At 34.9% G+C, this 21,578-nt stretch overlaps 1 protein-coding gene across 4 annotated transcripts in view; it reads left to right on the top strand.

Annotated features, from left to right (window-relative positions):
* Positions 1 to 21,578, top strand: part of SCEL (sciellin) — a 48,909-nt gene that overhangs the window by 15,819 nt on the left and 11,512 nt on the right. For all 4 annotated transcript variants that reach the window (XM_065675812.1, XM_065675809.1, XM_065675810.1 and 1 more), the window contains 7 exons: positions 1,557 to 1,625; positions 3,031 to 3,096; positions 4,337 to 4,402; positions 5,451 to 5,483; positions 7,176 to 7,247; positions 17,406 to 17,465; positions 18,980 to 19,036. In XM_065675812.1, coding sequence (XP_065531884.1) covers positions 1,557 to 1,625; positions 3,031 to 3,096; positions 4,337 to 4,402; positions 5,451 to 5,483; positions 7,176 to 7,247; positions 17,406 to 17,465; positions 18,980 to 19,036 — 423 coding nt within the window. The remainder of the gene's footprint in view (positions 1 to 1,556; positions 1,626 to 3,030; positions 3,097 to 4,336; positions 4,403 to 5,450; positions 5,484 to 7,175; positions 7,248 to 17,405; positions 17,466 to 18,979; positions 19,037 to 21,578) is intronic.

The raw sequence follows: 21,578 nt of genomic DNA, 5'->3' as shown, positions 1-21,578 counted from the left end.
TTGTAGGAGTCAACACCACAGGATCTTGTGGACACCAGAAATTGAAACTGGTTCAGGAAAACGTTAGATGAGTGAATGGATCAGTGATCCAAAGGTGTCTGGAAACAGCATTCTGGGCGCAAGCAGAGGATATTCTTCAACCACTGCTTATCAGAAGCTGAAAAGAAGTTAACATTATACTTACATATCTTCTTTCACTTATTTCAAAGCCTCTATTACAATTAAGCAGCACTGGAGTAGGAAGCCAGATTGGACCCTTCAGGTCTTTAAAATGAGCAAATACAGAACTGCTTAAAGCACTGCGCCGAAATTCTGAAAATACAAAATGAAGCGTGAAAGAAATGGTGGTTCATTGGTCAGCCGTGAATTAGAACTAGCACTCCCGTTTGCATCGGCAGCGATGCTGTAGCAAGTTTAGTGGGACCTCTAGTGGTCTTTCGAGTAACTGTAACTGCTGGCCACAGACACAAGCTGCCCGTGACGTGATAGTTATTTGTCCAATTAAAATTAGATTTGAAAAAGGCACAGAGCATAAGCTGGTACAGATTGCGTCCCAGAGCTCCGTTGAAGGCTTTCCATTAAATACAACAGTATTCTGTGATACTTGGCTGAGGGCAGGATGCAAAATGTTCTGGGATTAATTATTTTGTATCTATAGCTTCAGTTTATAGATGGAGATAACTAAAATTAAGTAATTTCTATATGTAAATAAATTCTAAACTTATTTATTTAAATTTCTGTATATAAATCAGTAGTTTTAACCACATACTTAACATAACAATCTATTTCAATGTACATCACTTTATATTTGAGTTTAAAGATTCCCAGTGTTCTTATTAAAGGGCATTCTATAGAAGAGAACAAAGTTGAAATAAAACAAGTGCTTAAGCTGTTTCACCTATGGTAGCTGCATGGTGCTTTCTGTGAAAATTTGGGACTCAAACACAACAGCTGTAGAATCCATAAAGTGCTTGAAAAATCATGTGGTAGTTTCTAAGAGTAAATTTCATGGCTTAATGAAATCAATTCAAGCACAAATAATCTTACTTCTTGCTAGATGTTATTGCTGTGGGTCACTACCATGCTTTGTTGGGGATTTTACACAAGAGTATTGCCAAAGAACATTGATCTCTAAAAGCTGTAAAGAAAATGAGACTGTTGAATCTCTCTAGGGATGCTGAGGGAGACGGGAAGGGAATAGTTTATGCTGCTTGACGAAACATTGCTCTTTGTTCTTCGTATTCTGGTCTAATTCAAAGGAGTTGCAATAAACTGTTAATAACAAGGAGGCTTGATATAGTATATCAATTAGTGTTTGAACATAACCTTTTAAAAGTTTTTTTAGTGAGCTACTTAAACTCTTCAGATATTAATGAACTAAATTTATATTAATTCTGATACTGTTCTAGTGGTTTTTTTGATACTGAGGAATTTTTAATCTGTGCAGAGGGCAAAAAAAAATCTCCATCATTTAACATTACTGGAAGTGGGTATTTGGTTGGGGTTTTTTTCATACCTAGAGTGTGTATTATAAATAATTTCTCTGTTTCTGACAGAATTCCAGACAAAAGTGACGCTGATAAAATAAATAAGTCACCAACTCTGAATAATAAGGAAAGCAACAGGTATGATTTTTGGAAACTTAATCACCTATGTATTATGTATCATAAATAATTATGGATCATTTATCATGCATTATCACATAGGTATTATAAAATATCATAACTTTTGATTATGTGGACATGCCAATAATATATAGAGACATTATTTGTATGCTTTATGGCCAAATAGTAGGCTTAATTCCAGCGTCTGACATCTGAAATGCTGACTTCTATGTCTAGGTTACCATAGACCCTTTTTATAGCCAGTGAGGAGAGAAAGGGTCTTTTGGAGGACAATTCATCTGATGTCTTCCAGATATTTTCTTTAGGAGAAGAAGAATTTACCTTTAAAATGCTTATTTCTCCACATAGATTAAGAAAGAGACTACCTCAGATTACACATTCATTCAGAAAAGCAATTATTTAAGAAACACAGTGTTTTAGGTACAAAACCAGAATGAGTAAGAGGATTTGAAAACAGTTCAGTGTGGGCATGTTCTTGAGCTCTACATTTCTCTGCATGAATTCTACTAAACATAACAGGTATTGCTGAGGAAAGACTGCACAAAAGAATTGCAATTAATGTTTCCAGTTAAAAAAACCACTGAACATTGCCGATAGAAACCTGAGTACCAAAACAGAAGAAATGCTTTTTTGATAGACAGGGTAACTGATTTTTCCACTGGAAGGCTTTTCTTTTGTCAGAAAGTCAGTCTTTTGTTTAAAACAAGGCAAAACCAATTTTTAATTTAAAATAACCTGGCGCAAATTTTTTTTTACATGTTATTCAAAAAAGCCGTGATGCAGAGATGAGCACTTTCTATATCTGACTACACAGCACTAAAGATTTACTTTCTTAAGGATTTACAGTTCTTACCTGATTGAAATTGTTATTTAAAAAATGGAAGCCAGAGTTGCTCAGCCACTATATTTATAAATGTAAAGGGACAAATATATCACTGTCAGTACTGTTCCATCAATAATAAATTACAATGAATATAGATGCCAGTGATGGCTGAGCATAGCAATTAAATGTCATCTTGTGAAGTGCTGAGATATTACTCTGAAGAGCAAATGAGTATCCCTGGCATTTAAAGTTCAAGTGAGATCACTCTTTTAAATTACGATTTTACACCATTATGTTGTAAATCATGGTGATGATGACACATGAAACATTATATAAATTGGATTTTATCTTATTTTGTCTAGAGATGATTTTTTAATAGATCTACCATGAACTCTGAAGTGGGACTTCAGTGAGACTTAAGTAGTACATATTCTTTTTTTCCTGCCAAAGAGCAATAAAATAGTTTGTAAAGCTCTGTTCTTCTGTTACTCTCCTTACATTAAGAATTGCAATAACGTTTTGACTTTTGTTTTCATTCACAATGATACAATTATTTAAGAATTAAGTATATTTCCTTAACAGACAATCTTGGACTTCTAATGCAGCACCCACAAACCCTGCTGTGACTTCTCCAATCAAGAAAAAAAGGTATTTGATACCACCATTGCTTGGTTGCCAGAGAATATTTAGCACTCTGTGAAACCTCAGTAGCATGTCACAATTACATAAAAAGAGCATTACCAGCTTTCTCCTCTAGCATGCTCTAACTCCTCAGCAAGCTTCTAGAATTAAACTTTTACATGCTCTGGCTTTTTCCATGGGAGTACTGTGTTGAAAGTTAACCTCTGTAGAGCCAGTTTTGTGAGCCTGGTGGACCATAGCACAAGAGATGCTGTCACTTTGCTGCAGCCCCTAACTCAGCTACCATATGCCTTTTCAGTGTCTAAATTTAAAGCATTCTAGCTCACTGTAACTGCAAAATCTCTGATGCCAGACTTAAACCTGTGCTGTTTGAGTACATATGAATCACATGGTTTTCTGTACGATGAACAACGAGCTTTAAAAATCTGGATTTCTTTGGGCAAGAATAAAAACAGGGGTTAGAATAGAGAAAGAACTACTTTCTTGATTTAAAATGTATTGCTGACAATGGCTATATGTTTATGTGTCCTTCGCAGGCAAAAATTCTGTCTTTTTGTGATTTTTCTTTTCCATACTTGATGTATAAAAATAGTGATTGGTGGAATTCTGGAAGCAGAAATTAAAATATCATCATTATCATATTGACAGCTTTGCTTGTTCGGTGGAAATTTATGGTGTTTTCAGCCCCATAGTTCTCTTAAGGCTCTTTGAAGATGTGAAAAGCCATCACTGAATTGCAGTGTTTATGGTGCAATGGCTTTTCCCTCACAAACCGTTGCTGGATTAATAGTTTTGATTTTAGAAAAAAAAAAGTGAAAGTGCTTGTAATGTTTATGTGACCTCTAATACCAGCCTTAATGTGTTTCTTGGGTTGGTACATGACGCTCTTCCCTTTGTGCATCCTATCTGTTTGTCCTTCACATGAATGATCCTTTTATTTGTACCAAATTGCAGGTAAGATAACCTAAAGTCAGAGAACACATTTTTTTCCAGAAAAATAATTAAAATTACTATATTAGTTCCAATTCCACTCAGTTGTCTGGGGAAAAAAACAAAAATAATAAAAAAAAAAAAAAAACCCAGAAAAAAAAAAAACACAACAAAACAAACCATAAAGTGGTCTAAGAAGTATCTGCATTCAGTATTTCAAAATACTAATAATTTAAGAAAAGTTCCAGGTATTTCTACATCACTTTTGACATAGCATTAAATTAATGCTAAAAAAAATATTTCTTAACACTGACAGGCAATCTTGGATGCCTCCTCCAGTTTCAAGTAGTAAAACCACAACAGAAACGGTGGAAACCAAAAGGTAAGTGTTCATGGTTGCTACTTATTTCCTAATTCTTGGCTAAAGCTGATTTTGGGGAGTGAGCCAACAGGGCAATTATTGAGGGACTGAGTTTGATAAGTAGGATGGCATGGGCGCTTATCAGGTTGATGTCTAGCACTGACTGAGGGCTGAGTATATGAAGTGCCAGTTACCCCTCTACTCTCAATTCAGAGAAGACTGAAATACGGGCATGTTCATTCTGAAGATTTCATGGCCCTTCCTGGGTCGTCTAGCAATGATGAGACCAAGCACTGTTGGTTAAACAGAGATGAGCATTAGAAGATTTCTTTGCTTACCTTTGTAAAGTGCTTTGAAAGCTGTTTCAAACTGTGAATATTACTACAACTAATAATTGTTAGACTTTTACTCACCAGTGAGATTCAGGAAACAAAGATGCATAGATGCTAATAACCAGCTTTTAAAGGTCACTATCAGTCTTAAAGACAGGTGTAGCATACAGCTGTGTCTGTTCTTGAAATATGAGAATGGCTGATTGTTCTGCCATCCTCAGGAAGGGAGTTCAACAATCATGGGGTTGGGGGAGAGAGGGTTGGTCAGCATTTATATTTACTTACCTCTTCTGATTCTGATACCCAGCCTTCTATAGTGAAGCATGACGTAAACTTTTAAAGTGCTTTGCCTCATTTCCAAGCTGATTAAACACACTTTACAGAACACTTAAAAGAAATCACAACTGAAGCTAAAAATATAAGCAGCTCACTGTAACTGAGTTTTTTGGTTGTGAATTGTGTGCTGAAAGAAACCCACCATTGACCAGAGTGAATGACTGGAGAATGTTAATAGAAGAATGATTGTCTTAATAGCGTACAGAGAATATTATTGAGTATTATGCTACTTGAGTTGAAAGTGTTATGTTCCACATTAAGAAACAAAGAAAAATGCCACCTTGAAGGACAAAAAAGTAAAATTAATTGCTGTTAATTAATCTAAAATCTTGCAAATAAGTGTTTCAATACTAGCATTTTGCTACTTGGTTTCTGAACTGTTTACACTTTTCTTTCTCTAGGACCACTTCAGAAAATTCAGAGGCTCCAACAACGTATGTCTTGCTTACTTTGCTTCTTAATAGATTTATAAATGCAACACACTCACATGCACAAACCTGAATTATCATTTTACATTTATTTATAATACAAAGACTGAATGATTTACCTGGGGGGGTTCCTCTATAGTTAGTACCACAGAAGTGTATTAAGACTTCCTTCCTTGCAGAAATGTAATTATTTTCACATAGCTTAGAACACTGGATATCTATTCAAATTGAAAAATCAACTGTAACTGCATTAATAATTAAAAACTGCTTCACAAATTTAGTTCCACAGTTATATATGTTACTAATGCAAATGTCCCTTTATACTGAACTGCGCTCTAAGGAGAGAGTAAAAAAGAGAGTGTGAGGAATGTGAAGAAAAAGAAGGTGGTAGATTAAAAATCTCTGCACATGCAGACTTGTAATAGAACCCATTGACATAAGATGAATTGACATAAAGTACTCTAAACTTACTTGAGTGTCTGCAAAGATTGCTCTAATTTTAGAAAATAGATTTATTAATTTATTAATTAAATATGCATTTCAGATTATCTAAATTAGGAAAAGATCACTTAACCAACCTGTAATTTCATTACTTCTACTTAAGGCAGCTACACAATTTCTCATGTTTTAGTTGCCATCCAAGTAAAAAAAATCTCTAAAGCAGAGTGTAACTCTCCAGTTCTATTGGCCACCTTCTTAAAATTCTTGCAATTTCTTATAATTCTAGTATTCCTGTAGTGACTGATCTGACTGATTACACAGAGTTAAAGTAGGAAAATGAAATTGGTTAGTTATTTAGTTTCTAAAAAAAAAAAATACTCTGCTAAATAAGTAAATTGTTAGTCTTTACTGAATAAGTAAAATCTATTTAGTAGAAAAGTATTTTAAATTTCCTTTATTAGCAAAATAATTATGAAACAGTAAAGAAACTCCACTTCATTGCATCCATACTAGCAAAACAGCTAATCTTGGAATACTAATTTTTCAAAGTGCTCAGTGAATAAAGCAATCAACTGTACTGAAACATTACTTAGCTCTTTATATATGTATATATTTTCTTTATGTACATATATCATTCCTTATGTATATGTTATAGAGATTTATATGTTATAGAATCATAGATTCATAGAATAGTTTGAGTTGGAAAGGACCTTAAGATCACCTAGTTCCAACCCCCTTAAGACCATCTAGTTCCAACCCCCCTGCCATGGGCAAAGATACCTCACCCTAAACCATATCACCCAAGGCTCTGACCAACCTGGCCTTGAGCACTGCCAGGGATGGGGCATTTACCACTTCTTTGGGCAACGTGTTCCAGTGCCTCATCACCCTCACAGTAAAGAACTTCTTCCTTATATCTAACCTGAACTTCGCCTGTTTCAGTTTGAACCCATTCTCTGTTGTCCTATCACTACAGTCCCTGATGTAAGAGTCCCTCCCCAGCATCCTTGTAGGCCCCCTTCAGATACTGGAAGGCTGCCTCCATGTAGCCTTCTCTTCTCCAGGCTGAACAGGCCCAACTTTCTTATATTTAAGGAAAAAAACAAACAAATGTTTCTCAAAGAAAATCAAAAGTCATTGTGGTTACAAATATAAGAGATAGATAGAATATCTACAATGATGAGTCACTTAAATGCTATAATATGTTTCCAAATACCTTCTTCTGCCTTAAATATGTTTCCACCATTCCTATTGTAGGTATGCTTTTTCATCAGAACAGGTGACCCCTCAGAAATCCAAGACTGAGGTGAATGATCAAGCTACAGCAAGGTAACACAAGCAAATATTATCAAAACAATATTTTGATAAACATTGAAAAATGTGATATTAAGTACCCAGTCAGTTTGATTTCCATATCTGATGGCTCATTTGGACATAGCGTGTGATAAATGCAGCATTTATCTAGTCCTAGAAGCACTAACTTTGAGTTCCATCTTATTGACTTGCTAAGTTACCGCAGATGTGTCATTTTTTATTCTTTCAGTCTGTCTAGCCTGCATCATAAAGAGCAGCATACAGATAGTTGCTGCAACTGTTTAGAAAAAGATGAATTGCAGTAGTATCTATTATATAGTGTATTTTCTTTGGTCTTCAATAAATTGTGGGAGAGGTAATATCTACACACTACTATGTAGATATAAAAAAACCCAAAGAAACCCAACTTGTGAATTGTTTTAACATTTTAAATAGTAAAACCCCAACATATAACAGTTAGTGTGACAAAATTAGTATGTTTAAACAGATGGGCTTGTGATATGAGTTAGATGGCATAGGTACTAATGTATCATGTAAAGGCTACAGAATGCCATGAAAACTATTGCTAGAAAAGACATAAAAGGGTTTGGTTTGGTTTGTTGGCTTTTGTTGTTTGGTTGGTTTTTTTTTAACTGAAATTCCAGCAAATTGTAAGTTTCTGTATCGATGGAGATGTTATATTTTTCAAAACAATCAGCAACAACCATGAGAAAAATTTGACTGTGTCCTTGACGGGAACAAAATGCCTGCATATGCAATTAGTAAGTGAGTGAACTAGAAGTAGATTTCTAGACATGGACTGAGAATTACAGCACCTCATTTTGCAGTTTTTAACTGGTATTATTAAATGGTGCAAACACTAAGATCAGCTTAAATGAACTAATTCTGCTTAATTTGATTCATAAAGTACAGTTTTGTGAGGTCTGAAGCCACAGTCTGTGTTATTTGTATTGTACCCCTCTCCCCCAAAGACCCCAGTATGTAAAAACAGTACAAAACATTAATAAAAACATGCAAAATATGTCTGACAGTGTAATCCCTAGGAAAAAAAAAAGAAATGTTTCAGTGAAATATTTTCCTGTCAACAAATGTGGGAGATCTTGGAGAATTAAGTATGCCAGCGTATTAACTAGGGATGTCACAACCATTCTTCACTCCTACAGGCTTGTTAAGGTCTTACTTAACCCGCACCCCCAATTAGTTCATATTCATCATCCCTGGTGGCTCTCATTACCATATCAAGCTTTGTATTCCTGTCCCTCCATTGGTGGAAAGCTGAAGGAATATTTTACTGGTCTACAAGTTTCTATGGCAACATTGTGCTGCTAGAGCTATTTGTGTCAGTATATAAACTATAAGTAGCCTGTGATCTTAAGCAGGCAAAATTCAGCCCTCTCTACTCCTGCTATAATTCCTTTACATTTGGCTGGTGCTTCAGCTGTCGTCCATCTGCTGCTGCTGTGTTAGCTTCATAAAACTACAGATTTTTGTTAAATTTACACTAACCAAAAATGCATTAAGCAGCTGTCAGCAGAAGAGCCTTTTTTCTATTAAAAATGTCATATAAATACTACACTTTGGGCAAAAAGGGTTGTGTTACACAGGGGAAGAAAACAGTTATACAACAAGCATTTCTAGTAACACTGACATTTATTAGAATAACATTTCCTCTTACATCCTTTAATTTCCTATATTTTTACTTAGAATGGAAAGATTTTTCAGGTCATTTTTTTTAAAGTCATACTCAATTGATGATTTGCCTTTCGCTCAGGATTCTGTTAGGGATGTTAAAGGAATAATGAACTAATTTCCATGGAAAATAAGTGGAAAGTGGCGATTGTTTTTCTATCAAGCTTGTCAGCAATGCAATGAACATCCTTTGGAATCCCAAAAAGTATGTCAGATACGATCTCTTTTGGCTAAAATTGTAAGCTTTATTGTGTACCGTTTCACGCAAGACATAACACTGATTCTGTCAATGTGAAAAGCTATTTTTAGATTGTTCTCAAGTAAACCAGTTAGACTTACCATCCATAATAAAACATTGAGTATATAATAATATATAGCATATCTGAAGGCATGGACATATGGATCTCCACCTTTTGGACATGATTAACAGAATGGAATAGACATCTCATGATTAGTGAGGGCATCCATAGGTACCCTAGACAGCATAAGCAGGCAGGATGCAGAAAAAGTAAAGATAGCCTCTGTTCAATAATTGTGTATTTGTCACAGGTTGTCCCCAGATCAGGTCACTTGGTATCTTACAAACGCTGCAGCATATGAAAACTGCACTGGATACATACAGAGACATGTTTCTGATTTACTCAATAGGTCTTATATTCATTGCTTATCAAGTTCTTTTTGTGTTTTATTTCCATTTCAGTTGAAATACAGGATTCTCACTCTGTGATATCCCATTACAGAATTGTAGCAACCATTAACTGCAGGTGATTAAAAGCCTGAATATTTTAAAGAACTATGTTCTGTGGGCAATCTTGTTAAACCACTTCAATCATCCTGAGAGTGTTTAACACAGCTTTAATCAATGTTTCATTAACAATTGCAGTTAGGATGCAAAAATACGTATTTCTATAAATGCTTTTATATGGGGTTCACTCATATTCAACTACACTGCTTCCTTGCCTATGATCTGTACAGAAAGTAACAATACTTGGCACAGTGGGCCACATTTACCAATGCAGTAGAAAGGTATTGCCATCAAAAGAGGCAGCATAATCAAAAAAATATTTCCAAGAGTTCATAAATTATGGAAGTAATGAATCGATCTTTTATTTTGCATAGATATCTCAGAATTTGTGATGGGGCTGCTTGAGAAGCTTTTGAACTGATAGTGACAGGGTCTATATATGAATGTAGAAAAAGATCCCAGCTCAGCTCTTAAAGCATCTGTAGTGAGATTGTCTGCTCCCACTGAATGACTATCACTTTGTAGGGGCACATGGCATACTGTCGAAACTTTTACATAAGTATGTCGTTTTGGTATGTCATTGACAGCAGGGTTAGGTAGAAGAAAATGTTTCAGCTATGCATTTGTATGTATGTGTGTGAGAGACACAATTTCTAGGGAGCAGAAACAAGGAACTGCAATATTTCTGTGACATTTTTGAGCAGACACTGTATTCTTAGCTCTTTAGCATTTTATATTCTATAAAGTACAGGGCACTGAATGTACAGGATTTTCCTATGCTGTAGAGGTAGTTTACTATAATTGCTCTTATCAGATAGTAGAAAATTTAGACAATGCTGTAAATATATTTGTATTATGCTCCTTTTTAATAATATTCCTATTTGAGCCAAGATGGTTTGACAGTTTTCATTATAAAAGATCATGAAAGAAAGACACATTACTTACCTTTGCTTAAACTATTTCTTGTAACAGGGACAAGGGGTAATGGGTTAAAACTGAAACAGGGGAAGTTTAGATTGGATATAAGGAAGAAGTTCTTTACTGTGAGGGTGGTGAGGCACTGGAATGGGTTGCCCAGGGAGGTTGTGAATGCTTCATCCCTGGCAGTGTTCAAAGTCAGGTTGGACGAAGCCTTGTGTGGGATGGTTTAGTGTGAGGTGTCCCTGCCCATGGCAGGGGGGTTGGAACTAGGTGATCTTAAGGTGCTTTCCAACCCTAACCATTCTATGATTCTATGACGCATTTTTCTGTGTCTGTCAGCATTTGACAAAGAGCAGCAAAATAGGATACAGAGTTTTTTCAAATTATTTAAAAAATAAAAGTAAATTGGTATTGACTTAGAATTTTCCAAACCAATGGAATTAAACCCATCATGTCAGGTCTCCTAAATGAACATTTGTTAATAAAACTCATTGTTCTAGAGCTGCGAAAAGCACAAAATTGAGAGAACTTGTAGGTACCTTTTGAGGCACTGGCTAATTACTTGTTCCCATTATATGTAAAAGATAAATCTGGTTTATGGAGCAAGACAGGCAATCCCAAACAGCTACTAGAAACATCCTAGAGAATTACCTTACATTGGACTAAAGTTTAGATGACCAGAATTAGAAGGCATGACTCCCACACCAAGTATTCCTGTGTGACTTTTCCATTGTGATGACTTTCTCATTTGTTTTCATTTTTTTAGTGAGACCTTCAGGAGACCTCTAAAATGTTCTGGAGAGCACTTGCGTTGCTCAAAAAATGTTGGAAACAAGGATACTAAACCAGACCTCATGTAGGCATACCCATAATTCAGTAGTTGTAACTACAGCCATGTCTTGCTCTGGCTACAATAACAATTTTTTTGTTTATGGTAAAGTGGCTTTGCACTTTCTAAATTGTTTCTGATAGTACAAATTTATACAATCATTTTTGATGACACATTTTTGCATTTCTGAGGAAGGCACTTCCTAGTGCCAGGGACTTTCTGCCTCCCAATTCTGACAGATTCAGCAGTCAGTGGAATGTTGGTTTACAGCTTTTCTGCATGTTGATATAATTGATTCGCTGGTGCAGAGCTCATGTGAAGAGATCTATGCCCATTATTCCTGACTGAAAAGTTAATACAGTGTTTACAGGGTCATACATATTCTCCATGCAAAACTGAGTTAGTTGTTATCCTTTTTTCGTTGATCTTTCCCAGTCCACATCCTTTTAAGCACTCTGATCAACAGCTTCTTACTCTGCATTTAACTCCAAAATCCTGTGGGCTTAGCATTGCACTACTTTTGGCACAGTATAAATTGGCTTTTACAGTTGACTGCAGACCTTTTCTGTTCTCTTATCCTTGGCTGTTATTGATGAAAGGTCTGAATGAGGGCTCCTGGCACTGATTAGTGAGCATAGCGGTGTGGAAGGAAATGTACCCTGCTTCAGAATGAATGCCACGTTTTTCCCAAAGAGCTTCTTTATTCATTTTCAGTTGCACATGAAAAGTCTGACATAGGCACAGTAAAGCAGCCATTGATGGCACATCGAAATTCAGCTGGGCCCATGATGTTTAGCTTTATCCAGTGAGAGGCCTGACACACTTAATACAATTTAGACCAACTCTTTTAGTTGGTCAGATTTAGAAGGTCCAGTTAGCACTCAGTTGTTATTGTCTTCTTCTGTTTTGACAGAAATGCCCTTAAGGTTTTAGCCAGATTTGGTTAGTGTGGTCTTTGCATATCCCATCATGTCAGAAGAAGATGCTGTTGATCAGAATGCTTTGTAGGAGCTCAGCTGGGAGAGATCACTGCAGAAAGGACAACAGATGCAACTTGTTTGCTATCACATTTAGAAACATTATATATATTTTATAGTATCATCCATTAGAAACAGGGAGTCACTTCAATAGTTTTATAATCCTGCTCAGGGCTTTTAATCAGAAAACAGATGGAGATCTATTAAAAATACCATGCATGACTCTAATAGATCTGCCCCCGTATTATGATGCTGATGATGAGAGAGTGAGTAGATTTAAAACCTCACTGAGTACCCTAGAATTTGACATTAAGTGTCCCACTGATTAAAGACATTAAAGCAAATTCGTGTGGTCCTTCATTTTTCTGGTCCACAGAACAACACCTACAATATTTGTGCTTGGCTATTATTCAACTGGTTTGTGTATCAGCAAAGAGGGATACCTCTTTGAGCTGCCTGATACTGGCAGCTCAAGAGCATGGCTGGGGACTGTTTATAATTTCATTTCTCTCTTTCTTTCCTACATATGTCCAGGATCACTTTCAACTTGGCCTCAGCATTAAGGACAGTCAGAAAAATGTGGTCAAAATTTTTAAAAACTATTTTTGTTGATTGTTTTCCTTATTCTCTTCAGATTTCACGAATACATTAGAAAGCTTTTCATTGCTTTCATCAAACAACTAATAAAGTTCTTAAGGAGGGATGGACATGGTTCACATGTTTCCTGTTTCTATCCCATCTGAATGTTTTTAAGACTAAAAACAAAAACTATTAAAAAAAAAAAAAAGAAAAAACAAAACAAAAGCTACAAGCATGTAGACTTGAATGTCTGCATGGTGGGATTCATTTATGTTTTCCTTTTTGATAGTGATCTGACTTGTCACCAGTTAAACCAGAACTACAGACTTATTACCCATCTAAATAAGTGAGATTCACAAACATATTTCATAGAGCAGAAGGACTGAAAAGTACTGATCTTCATCTCAAGTGAACTGAGTTAGAAATCAAACACAGATTGAAAGCAAAATGTAGACAACTCAATTTCTCTAAGTTTTTAGTACAGAGCATACAAGGAGAAAAAATAAAAAGCCATACTTTGTGATTACATCAGACATTCGTTTTTATACCTTTAAAGATTACTTATTCAACATGCCCACAGGTCTTTTGTACATTAAATCAAGGAAGACGTTAAATACCTAAAATTAATAAAATGTGATAATACAAAAGACAATGGTTCTGTAAATTGAAGAATATTTGCTGATATTGACGCAGGGTCAGACATAGGAAGCTTTTGGAATTTAGATAATTTCTGGAGAGCTTGTCACAGAAACCCTAAATAATTTCCCTTTTTGTTTGCATCTGAGAGGCACAGGGGGTCCAAGATATGGCAGTATAGAAGTGTCTGGTTAAACTAAGCCATAAATTTTGCATGCAGCCTGCCTTGACAGCTTTTTTTAAACCTGCTTTACTTATATTCTTTGCTAGCCCTTTATTCTGCTGGATTCTCTTCATAAATTGTCCAATTTCTAATCCTATTTTACAGAAGCAGCTGGAGGAAAAATAGCAGACAGCAGCAGCAAAATTCATGGTTAAGCATGAAGTTAAGCACAAGTTTATAGCATGAGGCCCACAGTGACCCAGGCGCACATAGGATTTTCTGCTTTCCAGAGTGGGCCTTTCTTGTAGATCGCTAGTGCTATTTTAAGCATTTTTCTGCAACAATATCTTAATAGACTTTTTTCTTGAGATAGTTACGTACAAAGGGAAAAGTAAATGAATCAATAAAATTGTCTTCCACACTTCAGTGATGATAACAAGTACACTTGGATCTTAATCTAAGTCTTAATGCTTTTATTTTATAATAATTATTTTTTCAATACTTGATCCTTTTGTGCAAAATATGATACAAAATCCTCTGTACTGCCATTGCAATATTTTTGTATAGAATATAAACATATATATTTGTCATCCTGAGTTAGGTGTTCCTGAAAAATTCCAGTTACATCTTGTGGCTGTATTAAAATATTTCATTTTACTGAATTTATAAGCAAACTATATACTCTCCTCCTGGCAGGCTGTCTGACCTTACTTATTTTCATCCATTTAGAAAAACACTCACCCTAGGCAGAATATACACAGTGATGTAATGACTGTCTCTGAAAATACTGTGCTTGGAGGTGGCATCCTTTGGAATGACCTATGAAAAATGTCAGCCCCTCTTGCAAGTCACCTCCCACATTTGAAAGGTATTTCCCCAAGTTTGTCTAAACTGCTTTATGTAGAAGTTTTATCCGGCTGTTTTCCATCATCATCTATATTTTGAAGGCATGCTGACAAAATTGAGAAATAGGAATTCAATTCAGCCAGCCTTGGACACTGAAACAGTTTATTTTTCCAAATGACAGTTATACCTGAGACTGGAAAGACTTTTCCACAACAGCCTTTCACTGCATCTGACATTCTGATAATCACAGAGCTTCTTCAATGTATGAACATATGTGTTGGTCTCTTCCCCACTTTAATATTTTATACCCCTTTTAGAAGTATTAGGAAAGGTATAAATTGTATTGCTGTTTTTCAGCATGCTAACAACTCTCAAGTAAAACCTAAATTGAAATTCTCTTTAGGCTCTGTATTGCACATCCTTTCTAATTTGAGAAATCTGAGATGGGGATATGTGGTGATAGCAATGCTGGTGCCTGCTGTGTGCTATTGCTAAAGTAAATGTAGCCTAGCTAACAAGGATAGATAAAAAGAAACAGTAAAAGTATGCCCTGAACCTAATCAAATAAATTCCTACTTATCCACTGTATCCTGCAGCTTGCCCTGCTTTACATTTTATCCTTCTGTAAATAACAGCTCTCAAACTTTAACTTAGTTGCTAATAACCTGAGCTATGCTTGGACCAGTAACTTGAAGTTGTACATCCCATGACCTCTCCTTTGCACTAGCCAACCACCTCAAGGCAAAGAACTTGTAAGATGTCAACTTTAATTAATTGCTGCAGTCATATCTAGCAGATGTTTCATAATGGTAAAAATTACAGAAGTGTGACCAGTGCAATAAATGAGTATTTTCCAAGAGTTATATCTTACAGAATTTTGTTCCATAGGAACCATAAAGCGTAGCTGAACAGGTCAGTCAGCATGCATTTTTGTGCTGTAATATGCATCTGCAACTGTTTATGTTCACCTATTAGGACTCTTCAGTGTTGGTGTTCTATAAATCAGGCTGGTAGTTGTCAAGAAGTGCACATACAGCCTAGACTTTTATTACTTTTGTTACTATCCCTTTGGACAGCGAATAAAATGTTCCTTGCAAGCCAGTCAATGCACTGGGATACTCAAAGCACTGAAAATAATGTACGAGGAAGTAAAAAAATGCTGTTGGCTGCAAAGTCATCATGATTTAAAGTCTACAGAAGGGAACTAACTCCTCTACCTCTCAAGTTGCACCAAGGATTAATATGGGCCAGTAAGCACATTTCTGAAGGAATGATTCTGAAATTATTGGAAGTTTGTATTTTTTTATATTTATTTTTTTTATGATTTTCAAATAGGCGGTAGGTCAAGGTTGAACTACTTTATAGATAACTCCTCTTTGTTTGTTTGAAAACTGTGCAAAATGAACGGAGCAATTGAAGGTAAAACAAATCTGAAGTTACTTGGGAAGAGTGTTAAAATACATGTGAAAACCTAAAAAAATTGTGTTTTAAAACCAGAACATTTCCTGCTGATCTTCAGGGCATTTCTTCCTTTCCTGTTGACAGAAAATGTCACCTATAACAAGAATATAAGTGATATAACTTCCTAGTCTTCTACAATAAATTTTTATGGTAACATTAATTCAATTATGTAGCATCTGATATAGATACACGAAGATAGTTTAATATTTCCTACAAAGATTACCAGAAGTTCTAATATTTGGACCTTGTGGTAGGAACATATTTTATCTGCATCATATTTGATTTTTTTTTTTATAGGAAGGTGTCTTTGACTAATTCATCTGATTCTGAAAGAACTCCCAGAAATTATTAAAAATATTAAATTGAAAATTGTAAAAAAGTGAATATAATATTTTATATCTATGCTGTAAGTAAAAATTTCAAATGTATGTGTTTTACTGAGCTGAGTATCATAAAAACTTGTAGTGGAATTTGGTTCTCCAAATGCTTATATTCCTTTGAAAATCAGACATAGGAGTGTGCTGGCCTGCAGGGCACAGCTTTGCTACTGTCACAGCCTTTCTGTTGCTTCACGCTGTGAAAGTCACTAGAAGTAAGTGGAAAGGCTACTGATAACCCTGCTGAGTAAACTGCCTAGAATCCCATGACTGCAGCCAGAATAAACTGTAGTCCCAAGTCTCCTGCTTTCTATGTTTTGGGTGAATATGCCACATTGCAGCCAATATATATGTGAGGGTTGCATAGCCCATAAAAAAGCATAATTGAGGTAGCTGCAACTGCAGAGCTTCTATAGGCTTTATAGAAGACTGGTGATTCATATTTTAAATACCTCTAAGAACATAAAAGAATGGAGGATACAAGAATAATCAGCTATTTGCTAATGGACTTTTTAACCGATTTAGCCAAAAAGAGTTAATCCATGATTACTTTTTTGTTCATGTACATACCAGGAATACTTGACTGGTAAAGATTTTTGTTGTGGCATGTTAGAGGTCAGGAACTCTTTGAAGTTGTCCATGATGCATGTTCAGTGGGAATTATCCTTTCTAACACAGGTATGAGGTATAACTTGTTGTTTCCAAAACATGATTTGGTTTTATTTTTCCAGGAAGCCTGTGCTAACGTGCATATGGGGGGCATGTGGCTATGTCTATGAATGTCCTTGAATTACTAAATGATGTATGCTTTGAAATTTTTATCTGTTTAATTTTGTTTTTCATAAAGAATGTGACAATTACAATTTCTTTTTAAGTGAGTATTTAATTTGGCTAATTGCCCACTGTCTATACTAATTGTGATTTGATCTGGTTTTGTTCTGTCTCCAAAGGAACCAAAATCTTGATAAGCAACTCAAAGTGAAACCAAGTTCTTTCACAAGTGACAAGGAGTAAGTCTTCAAAGCTTCTCAGGCCCTGCTTTTCTAAGGCAGTGAGTAGTTTGTAACTATGAGAATGTCAGGAAAGGTAATGTTGCAAATCTGTAAAATGTTTATAGATTAATAAATAGCATTTCTTATACAGAATGATGAATATAAAAATGCAGATTAATTATCATGTGTACTATCAGCTGAGCACATAGTAAGTATGGCAAGCTTCCATACATGCCTGATATGCTTCCTTGATAAAAAAAACTTAATACAGTTAGAGAAGGGGCGTTAAGCTGAATATTGTAGAGCTCATGGGTGGTAAGTGTTGCTGCAACAGGGTGTAACAAAACATTTCAGTCAGCAAGGGCAGTGATCCATAAAAAACAGCTTGAATTTATATTTCTGAACAGCACATCAGTTCAGTGTGTTTCAAATTAAACTTCTTGTGGTCTTGTAAGCAGCTCTTAAGCACACAGAAGAGGAGGAGCTGCCAGGGTACTGTGCTAGTAAGAGCTATGTAATCTTTTTCACACCTTACACCGAAATTCTACAGATAACTTGCAAATTGTAATTCACAGAGAATTCATTAGGATAGACTCCAAGACTTTGAGACACTACTGAACTATAGGAGACATCCAAAGTTTTCAGATTAATACGCCTATTATGGATTGAAGTGACCAAGTTACCACAGAGCAAACTTAGCCTTTTGCTTTTGCTCCCTACTTCTACCTAAAAAATATCAGAGGTTTTTACATATATACATACAAAGCTAGAGTGCTTTTCATAGGTCATTCCATTCTCTAATTCACTGAACCATTTAATAATGATGACAATGATGACAATATTAATATTATCAATAATAGTAAAAAACCTGAAGAAAAACTAGCCAGTACTTTGTGTTTATGAAATTAAAATAATGTTTCCTTATATGTAAACTTTGTGAGTCCTTGGACAATTACATTTTTATTATAAGCACAAACATAATGAATGCTTTAATTGTTAACTATGACTACACACAGAGGTAATTTCTTGTCATTCCAGAAGCAAAAATATGTGGACATTTGGACATGATTTTAGTGACATCTTAAGAAGCAGACATTTCTTTAAACAAAAACATAGATTTTTTTTTTTGCAAATTAATGATGTGAACAAGGATTAGGCTGCTTGGAGCCTGTAATTTAATCCTAAATTCTTTGAAAGTTCATGTTTATCCTTCACTATCTTCACTGGCAAAGAAAAATCTTAGACTACACCATTGATATAATTAAACAAAGCCTTTTTATTTTCTTGGGTGTTCTAGATGATATTTTTTATTTAATTGTACAGAACTTTAATTTGGTGGTGGAAAATTGTAAACATATTTTCTCATTATGGTCGATAACATAACTGTTTGCAGGTTTTAAACACAAACTTAACTAATAATTTACTTTTTTCCTTTTAAATGTGTGCCTAAATATATTTCTTTCTTTTATCACTCTTTACCTCTTCTCACAGAGGGGCAATATTCTAACAGTTGTTTTTGTTTGTTTTTTCAGAGGAAAAGACCTTAAGGATTTTACTGAAATAAATACTGATGGTCAGAAAAATAAGAGGCAAGGATGTCATAATGTTTCCCTTAATGTATTTATAAAATATTGGTGGTTGGCTGAAAATTAGAATTAATAGGTTCTGTTCTGTAAAAATAATTACAGGAGCCAAAAATAATATTTTTATTCGATTTAAACCATAGAATTTTAACTTTAAGAAATTCTTCATTAAATACAGGATAGTAAATATGAATAACTCAGTGTGGAAGAAAAAAGTTCTTTAAACTGAAGTTCTTTAAATTAATGTGAAATGTTCTGTTAAACCAAAAATTGTCTTTTTTAAACATAGAAGAGGAATATCATTATCATAAATAAATAAGAAATTAATCTGTTCCTTAGTATCATTATTCATTTGCATGTGAGAACCAATGTTGCCATTTTTTTCATTTAAAAAATTCTTCAATGGATAATATTATTTTTAATTACAGATCATTTACTATAAAATACTAACGTAAAATTATATTAATATATTGTGTGGGTGACATATATTAATACATGAAAATAGAGATCGTATACAACCCTAGATAACAGCACTTGTGAGAGGAATCTGGGCTGGGTATAATGACAAACCAAAGAACACAGTTTGGCAGCTATCTCCATAGCTCATAGTGCTGGTTCTTGTACTGAATGAAATGATGCTATCAAGTTAAAACAATGGAGCCATAGTCAGTTCAGGAGATGTAGGCAGGCCCCACACCTGGCAATACAATGCAATGCAGCAATCATAAATTGAAACAAGAAAGGCTGGGTATACGAAGGATTGTGAAGCAGTGGAGCAGGTTGCTTGGAGAAGCTGTCTTAGACAGTAGGCCATCTCTGTCCTTGGAGGTTTTCTAAACCCAAATAGAAAAAGCCCTGAGCAGCCTGGTCTGATCTCAGAGCTGCCCCTGCTTCAAGCAGGAGTTTGGACTAGATACCTCTCGACATCTCTGAATTCCAACCTGAATTATCCTACAATAGTACAATGAACTGAGCATTTTTTAGTAGCTTGGAATAGTGTCACGCTTGAGATAAACTGGAAAATATTGCAGTATAGTCATAATTTTATATATTTTTCTGTTCTGTAAAAATCATTAGAGAAGTCAAATTTTTTATTTTTACTTGATTTAAATCATAGAATTTTAACTTTTAAAAATTCCTCATTAAATACAGGCTAGGAAACAGAATTAATTTATAAAAAATCAAATATTTAAACATTTAAATATTATTAGGTATTAATAAATAATGAAATAGTATTATTAACATTTAATATATAACTAAATACAGACTCTTGCTTCATGATTACCTAAACACGATATTAAACAATTGCAACACATAGTGTAGTCAGAAATTTTTCTTTTGCATACAGTCTTTCTCTTCTTCAGCATAAATAACCCATTTAATATGTTTGGCTTGAATCAAATAATTTGATTAATTCAGAGGTCTTCCTCGCTTTCACAGAGGTGAGGCCCTTGGTGATCACACTGAAGTGAAGTCTGCTAATGATCAAAGTACAAAGCAGTGAGACTCGATTCACAGTTCTTCCTAAAATCTAAAGAGTCCATATCAAGAGTTGTAGCTGGTTTGTGTGGTACCAGAAAATGAGAATTCCTAAAGTGAGCAAGCAGAATTTGCATAACTTGAGTAAGATATCTCTATTATTTCTAAAATATGCCTGATTAACCAAATATAACAGTATAGCTGCATGAGTTTTGATAATAAGCAATGACTCAAACCTATAATCTCCTGCAGTGAATGAAAACGCCTGGTGACAAGATCTTCATAGGTGTATTTGTGCTTATCTTGGTGTTTTGTGAATTCAGATACTAGCATCTCAAAGAAATATAAGTAAACACATTCACAGACTGAAAGTTTCACTGCTACTAAGTTTCATTATTTGCAGAAAGATCCATTTTGGTCAGTTAAAGTGTAGTTATTATATTCTTAGGTACCATTCTGATGGTGTCTTTTTGAGTCTCCATTTAGTTGTATATCTAAATGAAAAGGAAGAACTTACTTAGCAGTTTTGTTATTTTTAATATAAAATTTACTATTTATTCTAGCAGTCCCACTTGACAACCTGACCAGAGGAGCATATACCGAATATCTCTGGTGAATGAGTTTCTCTTTTAGTTCAGAAAGGGGGTCTGACAGATTAGGAGTCAGGCACAACAGAGGGTGCTGCTTCATGCAGCATGCTGTGCATATAAAACAGTGATCAGCACTGAGCAAGTTCATTTAGCAAAGCTTCAGACCTTGGCAAGTTCACTGAAATAAATCAAGCTGCAGCCCAAACATCCAGAGTTAAGGCTGATAATCATCAAGTTGTTTCAGAATATAACTTTTGGCAGAACCAAACAAGAGCAGCCTTTGTCTGAGCTGCTTTGTAAAATCATCAAAAACATTATTAGCACTTACTCCTTAAATCCTGTAATTTGTCTGACAAGATTTATTGTTATGTTTGGTTGCATGTCATGTTTGTGGCAGGGAAAACTGCAGGAGGCAACATTTCATTTACTTGAATCGTAATCCTACTTTTGAAAATGACTCTACATACCTGTTTAGCTGG

This window comes from Lathamus discolor, chromosome 4 (genome assembly GCF_037157495.1).
Source record: "Lathamus discolor isolate bLatDis1 chromosome 4, bLatDis1.hap1, whole genome shotgun sequence".
NCBI classification, from domain to species: Eukaryota; Metazoa; Chordata; class Aves; order Psittaciformes; family Psittacidae; genus Lathamus; species Lathamus discolor.
The sequence above is the reverse complement of the archived record's forward strand: the minus strand, read 5'-3'. Positions and strand labels throughout refer to the sequence as shown.